A 25753-nucleotide genomic window follows, 5' to 3' on the forward strand; every position below is an offset into this window, starting at 1 on the left:
CTTCAGCTTTCAGCAGTAACCATACTATAAAATCAGATAGGGTGAGAAATGCTCCAATTCTATGCCTTTGTTGTCATTCAGGAAAACTGAACACTCAGGACACTATCCTTGCTGCACCGATAACCCAAAGCTTGACTCCTTTCACAGCATTATGTTAACACTGTTTTGTAACTTTATGACAAGGATTTCCCAGTTGCAGCTTTTCAAACCTTCGGTCATAACTATAAAGGGAAGGGTAACAACCCTCCTGCGTACAATACTATAAAATCCCTCCTGGCCAGAGACACCAAAATCCTTTTACCTGTAAAGGGTTAAGCAGCTCAGGTAACCTGGCTGACACCTGACCCAAAGGACCAAGAAGGGGACAAGATACTTTCAAATCTTGGTGGGTGGAAGGCATTTGTTTGGGGTGTGTTCGCTCTTGGGACTAAGAGGGATCGGACATCAATGCTCTCCAAATCTTTCTGAACAAGTCTCTCATATTTCAAACTTGTAAGTAACAGCCAGGCAAGGCGCGTTAGTTTTATCTTTGTTTTCTCAACTTGTAAATGTTCCTTTGCTAGAGGGAGGTTTATCCCTGTGTTGCTGTAACTTTGAAACTAAGGCTAGAGGGGATTCCTCTGGGCCCTTTGAATCTGATTACCCTGTAAAGTTATTTTCCATCCTGATTTTACAGAGATGATTTTTACCTTTTCTTTAATTAAAATTCTTCTTTTAAGAACCTGATTGATTTTTCATTGTTTTAAGATCCAAGGATTTTGGATCTGTGTTCATCAGGACTAATTGGTGAGGGTATACTCTCAAGCCTACCTAGGAAAAGGGGTGTAAGGACTTGGGGGGAAGGAATTAGTCTCAAATCTGCCCAGGAAAGGGGGGGTTAGAGACTTGGGAAATATTTGGGGAAAGGCAGAGTTCCATGTGGCTCTCCCCTAAGATTTGGAACACGTTTAGTGGTGGCAGCTTCCTGTTAATCTAAGCTGGTAAATAAGGTTAGGGGGCTTTCATGTGGGTCCCCACATTTGTACCCTAGAGTTCAGAGTGGGGAAGGAACCCTGACACCTTCCCTAGAAAAATTATGTTCATCATTAACAGTTGCCAACTTTAATGTGTTCCTCAAATTTCAATCCCACTAGAGTATAGCAATAAAAAAATACAACAAGGAAGCACTAGAAATGCTTTTTATACAATGCACTAAACTAATGTGTTAATTTTTATTTTAAAAAGGACATAAAATCCTGGATGGACTTAAAGGGTTTGTTGCAACCAGAAAGCAAAACAGTTCGACAGCCAGCTTGTAAAACAATTCAACAGGACTGGTATGAAGAAAGACAAAGAGGTTGGCAGAAAAATGGCAGGTTACTACAGAACTAAAGTACTACAGAACTAAACATCTCCTTAAAAATAAACCCGATAAGAATATGAATAAATACTTTGTCTTAGAGTCTCTTGATTCCAAAAAGTCACTGGCCATGAAATGGAATCTGCCATATAAAATACTTGAGCTCACTAATTCAGAGAGTCTCACAAAGGAGTTTAAAGATCTGTGAAGCATTCACTTATATCCTATAACTCCATGGGGTTTTGATGGTTTTAAGTCCATTGTATCCTTGATATATCAACTACTAGATACTAGAGGCTGGTCTGTAATTGGTTTATCTTCTACAGAGTAATGAAAAGTTGAAATTGAAGCTAAGGTAGGTAAAGTCCAGATTCTGACAAACACAGGAAGTATAAATCCCCCCAAAAAACTGCTTGTGTAAAAAATATGCTGTAATTGTTTGACCTAATATCAGACAGCAAACCTTTTTCACTTAAAGTTATGAGCTTTCTAGTGAGAGAAAGAATTCGTGGTAAATTGTAATAACTGCACTTTGGACTTACATAGTGCTTTTCATCCACAGATCTCAAAGTGCTTCACAAAAGTGACCTGCTTTATAAAGAAGATTTACCTGCTTCTGGTGTTCAGATTGGACGTTAAGAAATTTGGGATTTCTAGTCAGAATAGTAAGATTGACTTGAGACGTCCACGAAGCTGATGACTCAAATGACACACACATTGAGACTCAGTGTAGCTTCAGATCACTGAGACCTCAATGTTCTTTGAAGATTCTCCCACACTGAGGTAAATCATGGCCACAGGGGAGGCTGGCCGGCCACGTAAAGGCCTGATCAGTGCCCATTGAAGTCCATGGGAATATTCTCACCGACTTCAACAGACTTTGCATCAGGACCTAGAAGTAGTGACTGCCAGTATCCGCTGAATCTATTAGAGTCTACCCAGTAAAACCACAGCATCTTGAGTTCCTTCAATCACAAAAAAGATTTTCATTTGAGTTACAGGTAATAAAAAAATATAGATTCTGCAGTTGCTTGGAGAGAGTATGCTGGGGTTTAGATAATTAGAGAATTAAAGAGATTCTAGCATCAATATAAATTGCAGTAGTAATTTACAAACAAAAACAATTATTCTGTAACAGTAAAAGAGGAACAGTGTTCAAGTGGCTAGGGCACCAGAGTGGGACTCAGGAGACCTCGGCTCAAATACCACTTCCATCACACACTCTCTGTGGCACCTTGGGCACTTCACCCTGCGCTACACTTAAAATTTAGATCAACCTAGCTATGCTGCTCAGGGGTATGAAAAACACTGTAGTTAAGCTGACCTATCCCCCTGGGTGGATGTGCTAGGTCAATGGAAGAATTCTTCTGTTGGCCTAGCTACCACCACTGAGGGAGGCAGATTACCTACATCAGTGGAAAACGCCTTCCTATTGATGTAGGAAGCATCTATACTATAGCGGCGTAGCTGCAGCTGTGCCACTGTAGCCCCCATTGCATAGACATGTCCTGAATCTCTCTGTGCCTCTTCCCACTTTGTAAAATGAGGAAAATAGTACTTTACGACCAGTACTCAGATGCTACTGATGGGGCCATAGATTTACATATGCTTGGAAGGATTCGATTTTTATCAGTAAATGTTGGAAAATGTCAATTTCACCTACGTACACAAACTGATGAAAAGCCATTTCCACTAATGATCATCTAAATTTACAATTAAGCAAAGTAAGAAAAATGCTGCTTGAGAATTTAGAGTGTGATTTAAGGATATTTACTTTGAACATTTTGACTTGTGATGTTGATAGTTTGTGTTTTAATGATTTTAAAGCTTTAACTTTAGAATCTCAACATCTACAATCATTAAATATTTATTCTCTTTTCCCCCTTAATTTCTCACAAATGTGAAAATTTGAAATCAATAAAAATAAAAATATCCTTAAAACCCATAATTTTACCCAACTATGACAATTTAAAATTGACAAAAAAAATAAAAATAAACATTGATATTATCCATCAAAATTATAAAAAAATAAAATTGAATTCTGCTTAGTCTAGACAGACAGATGTGCTATTTAAAAAAAAAACATAATATTTCAGTTTTGGGTTGTTAATACAATCTAAGATTTTGTGTACACACACGGCGAAATACTACTTTCAACAGCAGTGGCATAAATATTAAATATTTTCATTCAAATAATCTGAGTTGTTTTGGATTTAAACTGGTATTGCAGAGAACACAATTTCTCTTTTTAATATTTAGCAAAAGTTAATGATTACTGTTTGCTTTTTATTTACCTTATACAATAAGAAACTGAACTGATTTGAATTTTGCTGAATTGTACTAATAAAATGCTTCATAAAAAAAGTACCAGTAATATTAATTTAAAATGCATTTTGTAAAGTATAGTGAAGTGAAAAACGCTTTAAATATATGTAGACATTACTTCATTTTAGGTTGGTGTGACAGGGTGTACTCACCCCGCACTGGACAGGAAGGGGTTAACTCTTCCTTGGTGGCTGAGGAAGCCATGCCCCCATGACCCTACTGGGCATGCTCCAGGTGCAGTGGCTGTATAAAGGCAGGCAACCCAGCTCAGTCGGGGCTGACTGCTGAAGGAGAAGTACGTAGCATACAGGCTCTCGATGGGGAGCAGCTATCAACCCACCCTGCGGAAGCTCAAAGCGCTGAGGCCCCAGCTGACGCCCAAGTGCCTGCTGATACCCAGGAGGGAGCGGAGACGTTGGGAACAGCCCCAGCCAAGCAACCCGAAGACACCCCAACTACTGCCACCAGAACCACGGCAAGAAGTAGCCATGGAGGGGACTAACCATAGTCCCGGACATAGGCACCATGTTGCGGTTGGATCCCTGCTGACCTCAGTGGTGGAACCCTCTGCCACTACTAGGGCCCTGGGCTGGGACCCGGTGGAGTAGGGAGGACCTGGGTCCCTCTACCCTAGTGTGTTAAATTGTTTACAGTGTAAATTACTGTAAGGTGAATGCACAACTGGTTGAAAGACTGTATTCAGTGGTTCCTCGTGGGAGGGCGTACCTAGAAAAGTCCCAAAGGGATCAGTCCCGGATCTGGTACTAGTCAATATTTTTTTTAATTATTTGGATTATGGAGTGGAGGGTATGCTTATAAAATCTGAAGCTCACACTGGGAGGAGATTAGGATTAGAATTCTAAACAACCGTGACAAATTAGAGAATTGGTCTGAAAACAACAAGTTGAAATTCAATAAATACAAGTCCAAGGTAGTACTCAGAAAAATCAAATGCTCAACTACAAAATAAGGAATAATTGGCCAGGTGGTAGTACTGTTGAAAAGGACCTGGGGGTTATAGTGAATCGTAAATTGGATATGAGTGATGCAGTTGCTAAAAAAAGGCTAATATCATTCTGGGGTGAATTAATAGGCATTTTTTTTTAATGGAGATATCCCATCTCCTAGACTGGAAGGGACCTTAAAAGGTCATTGAGTCCAGCCCCCTGCTTTCACTAGCAGGACCAAGTACTGATTTTGCCCCTGATCCCTAAATGGCCCCCTCAAGGATTGAACTCACAACCCTAGGTTTAGCAGGCCAATGCTCTGAGCTATCCCTCCCCCCATGTCAGATGTAAGATACAGGAAGTAATTGTTCCCCCATTCAGCTCCAAAGGAGACCAACAAAAATGATAAAAGGTTTAGGCAAGCTGACCTAAGAGGCAAGATTTAAAAAACTTAGCATGTTTAAACTTGAGAAAAGAAGATAGAGGACCTGATAACAGTCTTCAAAATATGGTAAGGGCTGTTATAAAGAGGACTGTGATCAATTGTTCTTGTCCACTGAAGGTAGAACAAGTAGTAATGGGCTTAATCTGCAGCAAGGAAGATTTAGGTTAGACATTAGGAAAAAATTTCTAACTATAAAGGTAGTTAAGCTCTGGAATAGGCTTTTAAGAGAGATTGTGGAATCCCCAATATTAGAGGTTTTTAAGAACAGGTGGGACAAACATCTGTCAGGGATGGTCTAAGTTTACTTGGTCCTGGCTCAGTACAGGGGACTGAAATGGATGACCTCTCAACAGGGCCGGCTCTAGGCACCAGCAAAACAAGCTGGTGTTTGGGGCAGCACATTTTTAGGGGCGGCATGGCCGGCGCCAGAATGCCGCCCCTAAAAATGTGCCCCGGCCGCCCTAGCTCACCTCCGCTGCTGCTGCCACGGCGCGCGAAACAGCTGATTCGCACGCCGCTACTCGCCCTCCATCCCAGGCTCTCAAACCAGGGAGGGAGGGGGAGCAGCGGTGCGCGAATCAGCTGTTTCGCGCGCCGCGGCGGCTCGGGGTCTCCCCCTCCCTCCCAGGCTCTCAAACCTGGGAAGGAGGGGGAGATCCCGAGCGGCCGTTTCGCGCGCCGCTGCTCCCCCTCCCTCCCAGACTTGAGAGCCTGGGAGGGAAGGGGAGAAGCGGCGCCCGCGCCGCGGCCACTCGGAGTCTCTCCCTCCCTCCCAGGCTCTCAAACCTGGGAGGGAGGGGGAGACTCCGAGTGGCCGCAGCGCGGCGCGGCTTCTCCCCCTCACTCCCTCCCTTCCTCCTGGGGGGAGGAGGCAGGGCTGGGGATTTGGGGAAGGGGCGGAGTTGAGGCGGGGCCAGGGTAATTAAATGGGGGGGGGGGGGCGGCCAAAATTGTTTTTGCTTTGGGCGGCAAAAATCCTAGAGCCGGCCCTGCCTCTCAAGGTCCGTTCCAGCCCTATGTTTCTATAAAGGGAACATATTTGGGACTATTTGCCTGTTTGGGGCTATTCTCAGTGCAGGATTTCTGGTATTTTTCTTTGCATTTTTTCAGTAATTTTTGAGAATGAAAACTGCCTTTTCTACCAGTTAATTATGCTTTCCACTTGCTGAATAAGTTGCAAACCTAAAGTTTAGTGAGGCTGCAGCATTAGAAGCTGCTGTGTTTTGTAGCACACAATTGTGTACCAGACTGACTATAGTGGTTGATGCTGTGAGACCCGCTGCCTCCCCTCTAAAAGCCCAACATTCAAGGACCTAGAGAATAGTCAAGGACAGACTTGTTGGGTGTTGTGAAAACTATTACTCATTGCAGAAAGTTAAAAAGGTTGAGGGTAGCACAGTTTTCAGCAGAAGCATTTGTAATTTTTGTTTTCACAAAATTTTCAGGTCTACTCCACCTCACAAAACACCATATAATTTAGCATAATCAGCAATCTTCGAAGTTTCATCTATACTGGAAGGAAGAGTTGTGTTAGCTAATATGTTTTAATTATCACACTGTTAAACACCACTTAACATCTAGGACAAGCATGTGTTAATTAAAACATGTGAGTTTATGTGTTTTCTAATACAACTCATTTTCCAAGAATAGATAAAAGCCTGAGAAGCCCATGACTGGAATAAGAATGGTATTTTTACATCTGAACAGTTTTCTGGGGAAATCTATGCAGCATATGTCCAACCTTCTGCCTTGCACTGGACAGTACAATTAGTGTCTTATTTTTAAAGCATTAAATTCACACACAAACACACAAAAAGTTTGCTAGGAGATACTTATGGCGGCTCTGAAGTCTGAAATGACCTACACAAAAATATTCTGTGATGCAAAAGTACTTTCTGACTCTCAAGTCAGCTACTTGCTTAACATATTTGTTTATAGAAGTTCTGTGTCACTGTTCTGCTCTATGAATGCAGACATATAGCAGTCAAAACGTTAAGAAAGAAACTGCACACTTTTTCAGAGCTGAATACTTACTTCTGCTTTTTTACGTGCTTCCATGGCTTTCATAAGCATCATATGCTGTCTTCTCCTCTCTCGTTCCTATTAAAGCAGATAAAATTAGAACAAGACTCAACCACAGTTACAAAAGTGTCTTTTTTATTTTAAAAACTCAGTAAAACAAGTTTAGCATTAATAGACAAGTCACAATAAACACTATATATAGGACAAGAATGGCCAAGTCTGTGCATGTTTTAGTTCAGGTTTAGAAAGCAAATACAAGAACAATCAAAAGCAAAAAGGTAAAGCAATGAACATGGAGACAGTGTAAAACAGAAAGCATACAGCTTTACGTATGGTCAGTTGTGATGCTCCTTCATAAGCTGGCAGAACAAAAAGCATAATGGTTGGCTGGAACAGGTCAGTTACCTTACATCTGCTATTAGAAAGCTTGCAATTACTAAATGAATAGCCAATTGAACAGAAGGCTGTATTTCTAATCATTTAAAAATATAGTAAAAGGCTGAGTTTTAAAGTAATTTTAACTTTATGTTTGCTCTCAGAAAAATCTTGCTGGAATCCAATATGCCACCAACAAATAAGTATGCTGAATTTTTCTGTGTTGAGACCAGTTTTACTTAAACTAGCCATGGTTCATACACGAACATGAATAAAATAGGATATTCCTATTTACTGATGCCTGTTCCTCAATGCAAAGTCACAAAAGCTGCACCATAGATTATGTTAACAAATTTAAATGGAACATGAATTATAGTACTATAGAAAAAACTAGAAAAGTTCCTTCAACTTTAAAGTTCTAAGGTAAAATCCTGGCCCCACCAAAGTTAATAGGAGTTTGTCATTTACTTCTCTGAGGCCAGGATTTCATCCCTAGTTTCATTTTCAGATTAAAATATTATGCATTTACCATTTATTGAAAGCTAGTGTGCTCAGCACTGTACAAATCTGAGGGAAGACATGGTCCCAATTTGTACAGTAATTCTAATCCAATTTGTAGTGTTCTAATCCAAAATTATATTAAAAGTTTTATACTGAATCCCAACAAATTGGATAAGACTTGCAAAATTTGTACAGTGATTTTCTATGAAAGGTAAAATGCTAATTTTGCATAAATTCATCACTGATTTTACATAATGGTCCAACTCATGTTGTGACATCAGTAATGTAGATTTCCAGTCAACAGCCTCATGTATGGATCGCAGAATTCAATTTATAACACGTCTGAGACAAGTCATACTTTTTTTTCTTTAATAGACAAGACAAGCAGATGTATGCAATGCACTGTGCTGTAAAGCCATGCAGCAGTATGTAATATGACAGCAGCCAGTGCTACATTTTATGCATTGCTATGACAACCATATCACAACCAAATCACAATGCGGTGTTAGATGTACAAAAATAAACATACCCATACCATATCTAGTCTATGCCTCTCCAACTCCTGGTAGAAAGAGTTGGCACAACATTATGAAACAGAAATCACAAAGTCATAAAACCACTTTATAACCCCCACAAAGAGACCCCAATACCAAAGCAAGTCAATAAACCATAAGATGAAAGAAAAACTTATGCAGGAATCAAAATCAGAAATTTATACCAAAAATATTTTGAAGACTTTCCCCCCAAATAGCTTAAGCAGAAGTTAAAAATTAGCATTTGCTACTGTTCTGATAACTGTATGTATACCAACCTGATGTTTCAGAAGAACAGCCTGCTGCCTTCGCATCTCTTTTTCCTTAAACATAAGAACAAAAAGGTGCTTCAAATACCTGACAGTTATTATTTTTAGCAGTAAGATGCAATTTTTTGAGCCATGCTAAAATAGGAAGAATCTGCATTCTCTCTCTCTTTACTCCTTTATTTTCAAACACTTTACATAATATACGAACAGTTTATGCTACCAAATCTACTGAACTGAGCATCAGAAGATGCCAATAACATTTGGCTACACTGAGAGTGCATGATTTCCAAATACAGCAAGTAAGTTTTTCAGCACTGATAGGGATAAATGGGATATTTGACCACAACGTTACACAAGTAGCAACAGAGTTTTTCATTATACTCAACATAAAACAGAAGAGACACTATGCAATGCTATTACATAAGGGTTTGGTGAGTATGTCTAAAGCTGCTCAAGCCAAGCATAAGGTACGGATAACCCTAGTATTAACACTTCTATTTATTATTTATATGCACGTATATGCACGTATATATGTATATGCACACACACGCGCACACACACACACGCACACATATGCACAGTACTTACTCTACATTTGTTACAAATGTAATATCTTATCAAAAAAGATTCTGCCATACCTACAGTTCTCATATTAGTTCACAATTATTATGCACAATCACACAGTTTTTATTTTTTTAAAATAAAAACTCTGATGCTCATCTAAACTAACCTTTATTCGTTTCTCAGCCTCCAATAATTTGGCATTTGCTGCTTCTTCCTTCTTTTTCTTTTTAGCCTGTGCATGCAAAACAGGTCTCAAGGTCATGCAACAACACCACTAAAACTTGAAAATAATCTCAGACTAAATAAAACTACATGCCTCACAAGGTGCAAAACAATACCACATATTATGTGTACATTATAACAGATTTCTTCCCCAGTACACTTTGCATTATCAGTAAGTTCATGATTTTTTTTTTTTTTTTAAGTCAAGCCAGAATTATAAAGTCACATTCAAGATTTATTTTACTTGGATATTTGTAACCAAGATACATAGCATATAGGAAAATAGTTATTTTTTAAGTATGGTTGGAAAGAGATTAAAATTCTAATCATTATATAAAACAGTGGGTTAAAAACTTTAGCAATCAATGTTTACCACTTTTTTCCATTTTAAATACATATTTGATGTAATTGAAAATGTTCAGTTGAAGCCAATGTAAGGACTGCTCGTCAACACATTTTGGGAATAATATTCCCATCCATTTAATTTATATCAATATCAGTTTTAGTATAAGACAACTGAAACCAAAAAGAAATCTGTTGTCAGACAGATCAGAAATGGAGATCTGAAACAGAAATCTTAAATTCAAATTCCTTTAATTTAGTTGTATGTGACATGGATACATTATATGAAGTAACCATCTGCAATATGGAAGCTTATGTTTTTTAAAAATAGATCATGCACATTTTTGAAGATCAGAATCATGCTGTTCAAATATCACCTTCACAGACAAATGTTAAATATTTTCCTTCTTTGCTACTGTAATTTAACTTTTAAAACAAAGTTTTAAATCCATTCCACAGTCAGGAACTAAATTCCATATAAAGTAGATTGCAATACTATTTTACTCCCTATTCTGCAAATACATATTTGCTTAACTGTAAGCATGAGTACTCCTTTTGTCGTTGATGAGACAATTGTTGTGTTTAAAGTTAAGCATACGTGTAAGCAACTGCAGGATTGGGACCATAGTTTAAATTATGGATCAGTATTCTTAGAATTTCTGAAATAGTGAAACAGTTAACAATTTGAATCAAGACTGTGGAATTCCTGAAGCAGACCTTACTTTAATCCAGTTGCGACAAACATGCAGTTAAGACTTCTTTCTTAATTATAATGTTCTTGAAACGTATGAACACATTTAAAAATAATTATACTTAGTTTATTGTTTCTACCTCTAAAATTTGCTGAGCCCGAAGTTCTTTTTCCATTCTGATTTGTTGAATTCTCTTAATTTTTTCCTGCAAGGGGGGAAAAACATCTTTTAACCCTTTTAAACAACAACAGCAAAAAGTATATAAAAGATTTTTTTACATGAATTAAAAAAAAAAAAAAAAAGTGAGAAAAGAGCCATAATTATTTTTAAAGAAATGAGCACTTGTTGAATCTTACACACATTCCAGTTGATTATTTTGAACTACAATTGTCTGTGTTTGGTGTTCTACATTAACATTAGCAAATATTTGCTGCATCTCTGAAAGCACTGAAAATGGAATCTATGCCTGTGGGTTTATGTTTAGGCAGTCACAAGTTTTTCTTTTATACTAACTTAGAGAAAGGAAGCACCCTGATCAGGGCCGGCTCCAGGCACCAGCTTCTCAAGCAGGTGCTTGGGGCGGCCGCTCAGGAGAGGGGCGGCAGGTCCAGGTATTCGGCGGCAATTCGGCGGACGGTCCCTCACTCCGGCTCGGAGTGAAGGACCTCCCGCCGAATTGCCGCTGCAGATTGCGATCGCGGCCGCGGCTTTTTTTTTTTTTTTTTTTGGTTTTGGCTGCTTGGGGCGGCCAAAACCCTGGAGCCGGCCCTGACCCTGATGACAGTACAAAATATACAGTGTAGGCCAAATCCTGGCTTGCAATAGTAGGGATGGGTAGAAATAGGGGCCGTTGTGCTCTGACACAGTCTGCTTATGCAGGGAATGCTGGGGACTATGAAATCCTCATTACTCCCTACTATCTGTTGCTTAACTCTTGCAGACATCAGGGGGCTGGGAGCTTAGCTATTCTTGAACCTCCACTGATATTGCTACCTGGGACCACACAGTACCTCTGAGCATATTGCATGGCCCAAAGTACCTACCCAGTAACAGCCAATATTTAGCCTAGCCATATCTGATCTGGATGAAGTATGCACAATTAAGTGCTGTATACTTTTATTTCCACTGGAAACTAACCTATCAAGGTGGATAGTCTGAGTTTGGACAACCTTACTTGTATTTCTCAGAGAGGTGTGTGAAGTTATGCACTATAGAGTAAAAGTAAATAAATAAGTCTGGAAAACAGTGACCACAACACTTTCAGTCAAGTTCATTCCCAGAGATGTCAGCATGTCTGTGAGCTCCTGAGGCATGGGGTGAGCCTAATGCAGTCACTGGACAGTTTTATTTTACATGTCCCATGTTGTATACTTTGTGATTTGTAAACAGAGATAGTATGTGCTGCAACTGAAAACCTTAAAGCATCCTATTTAAGGGTTTATTGTCTCAGAACAACTGCTTGAGGCACATCAATTAAAAGAGCAGAGCATGTCTATGGATGGAGGTGTTTCCATTCTGTTATCTGGACAGACAGGAGAAAATCTGAACCACAGAACTCAGGGCATAGCAAAGCTTATTCCAAGGGATGTCAAAGAAGCTTGCATCAGGATGTGTCATACAGACAAGCGTTCGATGAACATAGTATCAAGGCACCTGGAAGAGAAAAGTCTGAGTATGATACGAGCCATCAATTCTCTATTCTGTGTGTTGGAAATTACATCACCACTGTAGTTTCCGGAGTCTCCAGAGAATAAATAAGTCATGAAGAGGAGTCAACTTCATCTCCTCTCAGGGGCATGGTGACGGTTCCTGCACAGTACCAGAAGCAGGACCACTATGGTTGGAACAGGTTACTAAAAAGCAATATTCTGCCACCTCTATGTTCTCTATTACAACTTTCTGAAATTTAATTGTTTAAAACATGTTAAAAGTCACTACATTTTCTGTGCTGGAGGCTAAACACATGCCAAAAAAGCTTAATGTGTGTGTGGGGGGGGGGAGGGGGAATCCCCTCTTAACCATACCCTGACCTCCCAGGAAAGAAGTGTGAAAAGCACAAAATTAATCATCTAGAGTCACCCACAGTTTTATTACCATAAGTATATTTAATTAGATTTCTTTAAAATGTGGCTATCCAAAGCTCAAACATCTCATCTACCTGCAAATGTCACTATACCACCCAGGGACAGAGGCAGTGAGCCCAGATCAAAGAGCTTAGTTGCAGAGTACCCTGTGGATGAAACTCGGTTCTATGAGCAGGCAGGCAGTTGCATTCTGACCTAGCAGTTTCCAAATAATATTAAAGGTGTAGCTCCAATGTAGAGTGCAAAATGGCAATCAACCTCTCTCTTAATACTACTGACTTCACCATCTCAACTGGAAAATCATTCCACCAATTCACCAATCTCTCTCTCAAAAAAAACCTCTTACCTGCTGTATGCCATAGTTATACTTAAATAACATCTATGTCCCCTCATTTTAATCTAACAACTTCAAGTAGATCAAGTTGAATGAAATACCACATATACTCTAGTTTACGGACAATAGCACTTCAAATCTTAAAAATTACCATTTTGTGGCTCTCCTTATATGCAAGCCCTCTCCATTCCATTTATTATTTCGGTATCCTACCCTTATTCTCTCCATTTTAACAAAATTTTTCTTCAACTAACGTGACCTACACTGCATATTTCACAAATGTGGTACCAATATACTCAGTGTTTTTTATAAGTTAGCTAGCATAATATCCTTTAGATACAAGCCAACATCCTCTTAGCCTTTACTGTGCTGCAGAGTGGACTAAAATTTTATATGTTGAGTTTCTCAGTTCAAATCCTTTCCCTCTCCTTTCTTTACTAATTCAATTCTATTTTGACTATACTTAGCCTGGGCATTACACACAAAAACAGGACACTATGTTGTACGTGTTAGATGAAACAGTCCTTTACCATGTAAAAGTTTCTAAATGCAATTATCTGAATAAACTGATTAAGTTAACTCAGACTGAAGAGGTTTACTCTCATGCACACAATTGCCAGTATCTTCCAATGCTATTTTAATAGGTAATCTCTTTCTATTAACTTCTTTTTTTGTACTCATCATGTTTACTAAGATATTGAGGCCACTATTCATAGTGACTGAGTAGCACCTGACTCAGAGTGGTCCCAACTGATTCCATGGACTACACAAAGCAAAAAGTACTACTCAGCATTAGCAGGGATGTTAAAATCTGTTCCACGGTTCACTAAACACTACTGCCCTAATCAGAATTGCTCAACTGCATATCATAGATCATATACTGCTAAGTCAGAGAAGACTCTAGGTGACGTGGTAGAGTCCTATGTTTTTGGAGCAAGAGGCTTAAGTCCTTTTTCCTCTGTTGCCGTGACCCTTCCTGGGTCCTTAAAACTATCCTGTCGGTCTCCCCAGTGCCCCAACTACAGCCCCTTGCCAGTCTCTGTTTAAACCAGGGAAGCCCCAGTCCAAACAGGGCTGCACTATGGCAAACTTTAGGACGTCTGTTAGATAGGGACAGTATCTCCTTAGGAGTGAACAGTTCCATTTCTCAGTTAGCTATCACCTGTAAATCTTTTGTTCTCCTTGAGCCCTTGCCCAATTTCCCATTCACTTGGCAGCAACAGGGCAATCACAGGGGACATGTAGAAAGAAAGATACGTAGATAGTTATCTGAAAAGTGCCTCCCTGCTGGAGAATCTAGGGTGGATTTGCAGAAAAAGGCAGATGGGGATGTTGAGGGAAAGGAGGCAGAGCATGTGGAGGGGAATGGGTGCCCAGGGAAAGGGTCTTTTCTTTACACTAAACTTTAGTTAGTAAAAAGTTTCAACATGGATAAAAGGTTTCCCTTACATTACATCCCCATAACAATATCCCACTAAGCTATCATTCCCAGCCTCCCTAATGTACAGAGACATACAGAGGTGTGAATAAGTGAGCAACTTTGCTATCGTGTGCTTTGTTCTGTCTGTCACAGTAGAGCTGCTCTCCCACAGTCTTTACACATCAGGTGCATTTAAAAAAAATGCATGGAAATCCCTATCCAAAGCTGTGTTAAGTTATACTTAAGGATGTTCAAGTGTACATTTTCTATTTATCTAACGAAATCACTACAAATCAAGGAAATCACCACTTAAGGCAATATTAACATTCACGTCACAGCTTACCACCCAAAAATCACAATGCCCACAAAAATTAATTCAGATTCCTCACGTCTACATAAAACTAACTTTCACTTCCAGCATTCAAACACCGACAATGTACCCTAGCAAGATTCTCTGAAATCTCATTCAACTGCATAACCTTAACTCTGACCTCTTTCCCCCTACCCCCCCTTTTTTTTTTCAGGTAGAAACAAAACAGGACACAGTTCTTCATTACAACTTGGTGGCATGTATTCGTTACTGAGGTCAGAGTTAATGCTACTTGTAGAGAAATAACTATTAGAATTCTCAAAGTTTTGAGGTTGAAGTGTGCTTCAACAGCAGAAGGATTATGTTGTTACTACACAGGACCCAGATCGTACCATGCGAGGATTAGAGCTGGGCAACTTTTTAATTTGTGTCAATTTCTTTGAAATGTTCATTTAGGAAAGAAAAATAGAACACATATCAAGATATTTCAACATTTTCAAAATGAAACCTTTTGATTGTTTTGTTTGAATGCTATTAGTTTAAAAATTTCCTTAATTTTTTTTAAATGTCAAGTGTATTTAAAAATGGTCAAAAGTTTTATTTAACCCAAATTATTATTATTATTATTATTACTACACTTTTTGATTCCCTGAAAATTTCAAAAATGTTGGTTTTCAGTTGAACACAGTTTTTTTAAAATATTTTTTGAAATTGCCAACAAACCGAAAAATGTTATTCAGCCAGCTCTAGTCAAGACTGACTTGTAATCATTTCAAGATGGTGAGACGATGAGAGCACACATTATTTCATCCCCGTTAATGACTCCCCAAAGCCAAAAACAAATACAGACAGATCTGGGTTTACTTGTTTCCTGTGAAACCTGAATGCACAGTCCTATTATGTAGAAGATTCTATAAATCATATAGATAAACCTCACTTAAATTAGGGTTGAGCTACAGGCACATTTTCAGTATGCTGAGCAATACTCTAACACAAGCGCCATTTTTTTAAACAACTGAGCTACAAAAGCAATTAATCAGCAATACGCTATTATAAGTAAGTTCCCTGGGGCAGGGACAATCCTTTTGTTCTGTTTCTACAGCACATAGCACAGTTGGGTCCTGGTCCATGACTGGGGCTTCAAGGCACCACTGCAATGTAAATAATAATAAAATCCATAGCAGAAATTGACCAGAAAGGTAGAAATTTATACCAATGTTCACTCTCACAGGTTACAATCAAGATATGGTATCAAGAATGTGATAACGAATCCCTCCTTGCACAGACATCTGGTGAAGCCTGTTTAAAAAGTGCAAGGTATTTCATCTTGAATACGTTCCACTAGCTCCATGGTTGGGTTTTATTATTGGATTGAAATGGAAATCTCAAGTAAACACTGACTCCTCTTTCCACACACAAAGTATTTAAGGTACTTTGTGTTTCATTTTCTTTATAAATCAAAGAAATATTGTAACTGTACTGCACAATACAAGGACAGTCAAAGAAATACTGATCAGTATATCCTTACAATCTTAATAAAGTTCTCTATCAAAAAATCAGAATGCCTAGGTTCTAACCATAAACACACACAATTTAAGCTTCTACACAAACAGCAAAGTTTCTATATCGATAAGAATACAGAACTTAAAATAGCGCAAAGAGCAATAATTTAAATACTTTCTTCAAAAACACAATGCACATCACACGCTATTTCAGAAGTTAATGTCTTCAGCTCACTGCAGGGAATAGAACTAATACAAAGAAACCTAGTAAAATAATTGTTTTTTAGAATTTCAGGCTTCAAAGGCAATCAATCATTTAATACTTCATTTATTGGGATATTTGTTCAAATGATGAAAAACCTGCTTCCACAAGTAGCTTAATTTATTAATGGCTAAATATGAAAAATCTTCTTGCTGTTGAAAGTATTACATATGGTTAAGAGCCTTTGCTATAACAATATTTAACAGTAATTTTATATTTAAAAAGCAAGCAACGTTTAATTTAATTCATCACTATGCTTAGATATAATTGTCCTTAAGCAATCCAAAATCACTGGCAGTTTTCTCTCTAGCAGTTTTGGCTGAGCTATTTCAATGTTTACATAAGCAGCTATATCGCTATTTCTTTTTATAGAGCCGTAGAGTAGTTGAGCAGGTAACTAACTGGAGGGCCAGCTGCGCAACCCTTATTCACATGCGTAGTGCCATTGAAGTCAACATGATCACTCAAGGGACATATTATCAACATGAGTAAGGGCTGCACAATCTAGTCTTTCAAAATAAAATACAACATATGTTCTTTATAATTAGATAACTAACAATTTCAAATTTTAACAAGTACACTGTATAACCTATCAAATATATTGAAAGCATGAGTTTAAGTAAATAAATAAAATATAGAGCGTATTTAATGAACACACAAAATTTACCTGCTGTTTCATTATCTTTATCTGTTCTTTTTGCTTCCGCTTTTCTTCAGCGGCCATAATAGCTACAAGTAAAACAAAAAATGTAACATCAGCAGAAAATGACTGAAGAACAGTAACCTAATATCGACAAGTCTAAAGCTCATCTGCAAGTATGCACAATCTCTTAGAGGTTTACTACTTACCTTGCTGTTTTTTTGCTTCTTTGGCAGCTCGAGCCTGTTCCTGCTTCTGAAGTTTTCTCAAAAGTTTTATTTGTGCTGCTTGCCTAGCTATTTCTGTAACACAAAGAGGAAATATTAAGAACATAGTCATAGCATTGTCGCACATAAGAGATCTAACTTATGTGTTCAGACATTTTCACATAAAGAAAGAGGAGACGAAGAAAATAGTGTGTTTATCTTGCACATATTTATCCTGAAAATGTTTAAATATAGAATTCTTATACCAGGATCTCTTTTATAAACAAATACCTATAACAGCTTCTCAGATGAACATGGATGCTCTCTGTTATCTACACAAAAATGATGTATAATTCTGAAAAACGAAAATGATTTACTTTCAATCAAAAAATACTGACCCACCTCTTTGTCTCTTTATAAACTATTCCATATAAACTTCTAATCCTTTTTGAACAATCCCATGAGAGGGTTCAGATAGCACATACTACACAGTGCACTCTCATAAGGCTAGATTTTGCCACTCTCGCATATGTTGATTAGTATATCTTACTCTTTGAATAGTTCCATTGATTTTAGTGGGAGTATTTGTGAAGTAAGGTGGTACTGAAGTGAGTTAAATTTTCAACCTGAGTCACAGACACATTACTTTTTTTTATTCTTATTTTCCCTTAATCTAAAAGATAATTTAGACTAGAAGTATATGGCTGCTCTCTGTGTATGAAAAAATGTAATAAAATTTCAGGGTACAAGACAAGGATGTAAAACAGCAGAGCTCAAAATGAGTGACATAACAGTGAAGAGGTCTACTAGTTGAAAAAAGAAGAAGTTAAAAAGATAGTTTATGGACGGTTTATCATGTAACCAAAAAGAGGAAAAAATTAAAGTATAATTTAAGAAACTACATCAGTATTTCATGTAAAAGCTATTGAAAACTGAAAAAAAATCAGATCCTGAATTACAGAAGAGTGATATTTGAAATGCCTGAAAAACTTACGTTTTCCCACAGAAATAAGAGAGATGAAGTATAAGGATTTAAAGATGCAGTACAGACAAAAAGAAATTGTTAGTGGGTACTCTATATATAAGGTGGGATTTTCAAACACATTCAGGACTGGTGTAACTCTGCTTCCACCAAACTCGGTCCTTAAACTCCAGTTGACTTCAGTGGGAACAGAGTTAGATCAACACTAAGTGCATTTTCATATAGGCATTATAGAATCATGGGGGTGAGGGACAAAACAAAACAAAATTCTAAGGAATATTTACACAACGTATAAAAAGTTACCATCTACCCATCCAGGTATTTATAACACACACTGTATAGACATCTCTCTGCAGAATATGAATGCCTTACAAATTCTTCAAGTAAGTAAATATATGGCCAGTTCAAAGAATTGGTACGTGCTTAAGAAAAACTCTGGATGCCACCCATGAAATGAGCCTGGAACCCCCCCTATTAAAAATACTTTTTTCTTTGAAATACATTGACATATCCAAATACATGGAGACACAGAATAGGTTGATAGGAAGAATGCCAAAATGCCTCTGATTGGACTAGCAGTTCCTAGTCTATACCATTATTAATTAGTAAAGATTCTGAAAGATTGAGATCACAAAACATCGGGTCGAAATCAATTTTACTCTCAATGCTTAAGAACCTGAGTGGGGAAAAGGAAGCCAAGGTGGGCATTAACAGGCATAATAGGTCCAATACTACATATAAAGAACTGCCTGTAGTCATGGGCTATGAGAATCATCTGTCCTTGAAGAATGGAGAAAAGCAGACAAGAGAGTGCCTCCAAATACCTATCTGCTTGCATGGCCTCTTTCAGTGTAGTATCTGGACACCTCTATGAAATCTCAAACAACAGGAAAATTTGCAAACAGGGCACGGGGAGGGGTGTCTGTTAGTAATACATTAAAGTCACTAGTGAGGAAATAGTCACTACTGAGGAAATACACCCCAATTTGCTCTAACCCTGCTACTGTAGGTAGAGGGCTGAAAAAGGAGGCATTGTGGTCTAGTGGTCAGAGTACAAATCAGGAGATCTGGATTAATTCTGGCTCTGAATGGGCTAGACAACCTCACTAGCATCTGTTTTTGCATTTGTAAAATGAAGCGGATATCGACCTACACAGGGGTGTCATGAGGCTTAAGCTGTTAATATTTGTAAATTGCTTTGAGATTATCAGATTGAAAGCAATATACAAGCAACAAGTACTATGGTGCTTAGTGGCCTCTAATGAGACAGAAAATGATCTAGCTACCTTACCTGATATCCAGCCCCAAGCCAAAAATACTACCTACAACAGGTATCTTTAAAAATGCATCCTCTCTGTTTGTTCAGGTAGAATGTTTCAATCATTTCCAATGACTGGTTCTTTGTTGTGTAATGCTCTTTGCAGGCACAGGGAAAAAAGGCACAATGAATCTCACAAAGAGGTAGTAAAGGCTTAGATATTTTAAGTACGAATCTTGTGCAGCACCACAACAGACAGCATATGTCCACATTCACTATATAGGCGAGATCAATCATGAAACTCAAGAGGAAAAATAACCCTGAGCCTTAAGAGAATTTTGTAGAATATTAACTTATTTTAGGAAAATGTGATGCAATTTTGAAGTACAGCGCTGGGATGAAGGTTACATGCCTGATGCTTATATTTAGGATCAGATTCTCATATCCTTATGTATTTAAAAAAAAATTGTCAATGGTACCCAGATTTCCACTCTTATTACATTGTATAAATCTAAATAAAGTTAATATTGCCCAAGCTTATTCATTTATTACATAAACACATACACCCCCTCCTCACCTCTCTTTAAAGCACATTTATATCTACTTGGCTTTAAACTGAAGGTCAAGGTCACACTTTTGACAAGATTTCAAAAAGCAACTTGCAAGGACGTACCGTAGCAGAAATACATGGTAATACTTGCCCTTAGGAAAATCGAACATTGTTACTTTCAGGTTGTGGAAACTATAACAAATTTCTTACCTTGAGCTTGCAATTTCCTTAATAGCTTTGCATCAGTGTTGTCTAAAAATTCAGTGCTACCAACATTTGGAGGTCGGCCTTTGCGACGCCTCATTCTTGATTCTTCTCTAGCACGCTGTCTATCTGGATTTGGTGGTCGTCCTCTACGACCTTCCATAGCTCTGATACGGGGAATGACTTCCTCTTCTTTCAGGAGACACCACTGCATACCCTTTTAATTAACATATTTCATAGCCATTATAAATAAAAGTGAAAAGAAAACAAAAACACACATTCACAGATCTGGTCAGACATGCAAAAATGCATATGTCTATATATGTAAATATATTTACACAAAAACATGAAAGTCAGTATTAGAATAACAGTGGTGACACAGAGCAATTGCACAGATATCGTGGGATTTATCAACAGCATTTCTACAATTTGCCACTAAAACTTACAAGATCTCAAAGCTAATTTACTCAGCGAAACACCATTTGTTATTACATATGTGCCACTACTATATTGCTTCTAGTTCTCTCTTGCCTAAATAGCCCATTGCTCAACTTAGTAGGTTAGGCAGAAGAACAGATTTTCCGTTAGCCTATAAACTTCAAATTTAACTACTATACCTGCACTTATCCATTAATCAATGTGATGTTTAAAAAAATCTGACAGGCTATATGTAAAGACCATTGTTTTCCTGAAATTTATAGAATATAAGGAAAACAGTAAAAACAGGAGAATTTATTGTGATTTTTACTTGTTACTTTTGGAGGGTTGGATATCTCAGTTCTATAATAAACAAATTGAAAAACCAAAAACTTATTTCTACCTTGCGATTTTATTTAGTACACTTTAATTTTCACCTACTGTGAAAATTAAATTTGTCAGTCAACTAAAATTAAAAACTAATCAAAAGTTTTCAAGTAGTTATAATCTGCTCTATGACCTTAATTCAAAGCTCTGGAAATTGTATAGTTTCCTGAACAAGTTAAGAAGCACTAAATTCAACCCTTTTTAATTTCTCATCGCACCTATCTTCATCCTGAATTCCTGTTGCTATAATACCAAGAGGTTAGTTTTTAGATAGCTTTCATTTAATTGACACAAGGGGGAACCTCATATTGTGTCTATTAATTAAAACAGTTGCTTGATCTATTTGATCTTGCTTGATTGAGCTTGAGCTATTTGGAACTGTGGTATCTCTCACTGCTTTTCCAATTTTTTTGGACTGATAGGAAGAAATGATAGCTAAGAATACTTCTGGGAGCACGTCATTATTTACTTAATGAAAGCTTGTCAAGGACTCTGAAAACGTCTGCCAAAGCAACTATGAAGCCAGTCACATCTACTTTTTAAAAAAATACAGTTGATTCGCAATACTGAATTTGTGAATTAATAAGTGCACAAACAATAAAATCAAGTATTATTAACCACAAAATGTGCTTTGTTCATTTATTTTGTCAATTATGTTTTAATTATTTATGCTAATCTTTCATAATATGTTAAGAAATGTTTCACAGAACATTCTGTAAAAGGAACATTTTAACAACATGAGACCCTCACATCCAAAAGCAGCTGCTAATAGAAGCTGCATTGATATTTTTCAAATCTCAAACCACTCTGAAGTAAGCTATCACAAGAATCCATACTGTACTGGCATGCAGATCTTCCAAGAGGCATACATTAACTGATATCCAGCACCAAGTGCAGAATCCATCCTTGTTAAAACTGATTGAAGACTTTTCAATTCAAAATCAGTATCTGTACCACTCGAGCCAAAGAAGTATCTTAAATATCTGTCAGCAGGAGTACCATTTATAATATATATACTATATTCTTTTTCAGGTGCCTAATATCTCAGGGATCTCCCCCTGTAGTTTATCACAGACTATTTGTCTTTTTGAGCCATGTAAACAAGGCTAAATATTGTCTCTCTTTATGGTCCATACCATCCTGCAACCTAGCAGACAACTTCTCATATGTTTATTCATGAGTGAGAAAAAAATGCAGAACAAGATTCAGAAATAGAAGAAAAAAAATCAATCAATCATGGTTCAAGGGTAGTCCAGACTGTGCTGTACTGGTGTTTGCTCTCCTTTCGTACTGTTTCCACAAACTGAGGGACACTACATTCAAATACATTAACCTTTGAAAAATCCTTCATCATCAAAGGTAAGTAAAGCCATATGGATTCCGCCTTTCCATACCACATTTGATTCTATGGACAGTATTTTTCCACTGGTGTAAATCAACATATTACCATAACAAAAGGAATGTTGATTTACATTACTCTGCTCCTGTATCTATTTTATTCAGTTTTTTAGAATGCAGAACAGGAGATATTTGCAGGACATGACATTGTTTTAGAACAAGAGTCTAAAGGAACTCTCTTTTTCTGGTCTTCTTGAAGTATCGAAGAATGTTGGATGAGTAAACATAGATTGGGAAAAAGACGGCCAAAATCTCATTGTAAATTTCAATCATTTTAGAAGTTGTTGAATTCTGGGAACCATTGTTTATTCAAAAACAGGAATCTGGCTATTCCATTTAGAATCCTACATAGTTTAGTACCAGTGGTATCTTCAAAATTACAGGCCTTGTCTCCACTAAGATTTTACATCAAGATAGCAAAATCAATGTAAACGCACACTTTTTTGTAGTGAAGACATAGCTATAGTCCATGTTAGAACAGCCTCAAGGCTGCTCTGACTTATTTTAGCTAGTAATCAACTCTTAGGGCTGTTATATAGCTGAGGATTGCTGAAGTGCAAATCATTCTATCCCATCACTCCTACCAGCCTTGACACTACTCATATGCAAGACTAACCCCCTATGTCTTGTGATGCTCTAACATATCTGAGGATCAGGACCAGAGTTCCTGGGACCCAGTCTTGCATTCAGATCACTAGCCAGCATCTATATATCTATAGACATACATCTCTTTTTTGTTTTTAAACAGACACAGCAGAAGACCTATTCCCAGGTAGTGGATAAAAGTAATCTGAATGATATCATCAAAGTACGTATTTCACAGCTGTAACACAACATAAGAGGTTTTAGGAACCGGAAAATGAGGTTACTTACGTTTACAGTAACAAATGTTCTTCAAGGTGTGTAATCTGTATATGCAGTCCACAGTTGGTGAGTGCATGTCCAGCGTACACACATTGGAGAATTTTCTTGTCAGCAGTACCCCTAAGGGTAGTGCATGCGCCATTCCACAAGGGCATTCCGTGGTCTCAGGACTCTGAAGTAGCAGCACAGAGGTAGGTAGTGGAATATGTATACAGACTACACATACTGGGTCAAACCAATGGTCCATCTAGCCCAATATCCTGTCTTCCGACAGTGGCTGGTGCCCAATGCTTGAGAGGAAATGAAAGACCAGGACAATTTATTGAGTGATCATGTCGTCCAGTCCCAGCTTCTAGGAGACAATCCCCTTGTCATCCAGACCCAGCTACCTGGCTTCTCGAAGAACATCAATTACCATAAAGGTGTGTACTCTCTTTTTCTTCTTAGAGTGCTAGTCTGTATGCATATTTGTGACTCCCAAGCAGTTTCCTGTCACTCGAGTCGTCTAAGAGACATCAGAGTATGGACTGCAACGCAGATCACGTGAATCTTGCATTGTCCCTAGCAGCCTGCACCAACATACAGTGTTTTGTGAACATGTCAGTCCACCTTCATCCTGGGTCTTCTGCACTGAGGCCACTGGGTGGCCCTGGGGATGCAGCAGGGATGGGTCTAGCCTCAGTTGAATGGGTGACAGTCTTAACCTGCGGATTCAGATAATGTGATGATCCCCATGGGGCCATCTGCTCTACATTCCAAAATTAAAAAACATGGAAACACCCCGGTGCCTAGAACCGGTGATCCTCATACTACATCATAGCAGTATCAGGCTCTCCCCTTAGTTATGGGTACACACCTTTTGACTCCTTGGGAGAGATCAAGATTGCTGAGTCCTGGGATCAGGCTGGGGACAGCTGTTGGCTGTTTTGAGTCAGAGGACAAGACAGCAGTCCTCTGGAAAAGATTGTGCCCGTCCCCTGAGTGCAGGGGGGACATGACTGGGTGCTGGAAACATTGAGGCCATTGGGTCCAGGAATCTGGAAAGCATCAGGAATAAGTGTGACATATATAAGTGCAGGCCCCAGAGATGAGGCCCTGAGTGGTGGAGCCCCAGCAGGTTGGTGTGGCAGTGACTGCACAGGTACCTGAAAGCATGCTGAAAGCATCAGGATGGCCAGTACCAAAATCAAACTTTTACCAGGTACTGAGGTAGCCAGTGACCACTCTGACTTCTTGGTACCAAGGTGGCTTATACAGCTGTGGCAACTCGGGGTGGTGGGTGCAAGCTCTGGTGCTCAGGGAACTTTTTCTAAGTTTTGAGGCACCCTTGGTGTCTGAAAGGCTGTTAGTTTTATGTGGCCTTTACTTTGGATCAGGGGAGGGTGATCTCAGACTCTTCTTCCTTGAAGGCTTCCAGTCCAAGTCTGCCCTGTATCTGACCCACCGACCTAGCAGAGTCCTAGATCCTGCGCTCCAGCCCAAGCCCAGACACCTACACAGCAATGAAACAGTCATGGAGTCCATGCCCTGTGAGCCCAAGTCAGCTAGCATGAGCCAGCCACTGGTGTCTAGTTGCTGTGTAGACTTATCCCGTATGTCTTCCAGACAAGGCAGCTTCAGACAGTTTTAAAGTCTACGCTGGGGCCGATTTCAACAACCTTTGTTCCCCTGTGGGCCTAGATGCCTGGAATCTGGAGTTGGAGTCCAACCTCACTGCCTCCTCCATGAGAAAAGCCTCAGGCATGAAGCGCTGGGTCCACTTCAAGAAGGACCTGGAGATTTCACAGTACTCCCAGGTATGTCCTTCTTGAGACAAAAACAGATACCTCATGTGTCCGTCATTCAGAAACACAACTGCTTCGCATGATGGGCAGTTCTTAAAGCCTGGGGAATTGCTGTGCTTGAGCATAGTGTCCCACACCACCTGCAACCTTGGGGAAGGGCCTCTCCCTGTTGCTTCCATGTGCACCTATCTGACTAAACTCACAACACTAAATAGCCAAAGCGGAGGTAAATTTGAGGAAAGTTGCTCTGACATATACCATGAGCAGTAGAAAAGGAACTGAGGCATGGCAATACATGGAGAGGAAGGTCCTATGTGTCACCCCCCCCCCCATAGAGAATTGTCTAATTGGCAATATCTAACGCATACACATGAGATGTGTGCTCACCAACTATGGAGTATGTATCTGGACTAGCACTCAAAGAAGAAAAAGTTCCTTCAACCCAACAAGTTTACATTTTAAAAACACATCTTAATCCCACTTTTTTGCTGCCCCTCCCTTCTTTTTCCATAGAAAAACATACAGGCATTTTTAATTCCTTAATTATGGCAAGAAGGTAGAGATTCCACAGATAA

At 38.7% G+C, this 25753-nt stretch overlaps 1 protein-coding gene across 50 annotated transcripts in view; it reads right to left on the reverse strand.

Moving 5' to 3' along the window:
- BAZ2B (bromodomain adjacent to zinc finger domain 2B) overlaps positions 1-25753 on the reverse strand; it is a 331037-nt gene that overhangs the window by 65359 nt on the left and 239925 nt on the right. For 26 of the 50 annotated variants that reach the window (XR_010591282.1, XR_010591281.1, XM_065560641.1 and 23 more), the window contains 8 exons: positions 20335-20545; positions 17338-17430; positions 17156-17217; positions 10716-10781; positions 9487-9552; positions 8766-8810; positions 8484-8516; positions 7091-7156 (listed from right to left, as the gene is read on the reverse strand). Coding sequence is in view for 48 of the 50 variants with exons in the window: in XM_065560641.1 (XP_065416713.1) it covers positions 7091-7156; positions 8484-8516; positions 8766-8810; positions 9487-9552; positions 10716-10781; positions 17156-17217; positions 17338-17430; positions 20335-20545 (642 nt within the window). In the remaining 2 variants the exon portion in view is untranslated. The remainder of the gene's footprint in view (positions 1-7090; positions 7157-8483; positions 8517-8765; positions 8811-9486; positions 9553-10715; positions 10782-17155; positions 17218-17337; positions 17431-20334; positions 20546-25753) is intronic. The other 24 variants (XM_065560644.1, XM_065560635.1, XM_065560640.1 and 21 more) reach the window with 5 other exon arrangements.

The sequence above is a fragment of the Chrysemys picta genome, chromosome 11 (assembly GCF_011386835.1).
Source record: "Chrysemys picta bellii isolate R12L10 chromosome 11, ASM1138683v2, whole genome shotgun sequence".
NCBI lineage: Eukaryota > Metazoa > Chordata > Testudines > Emydidae > Chrysemys > Chrysemys picta.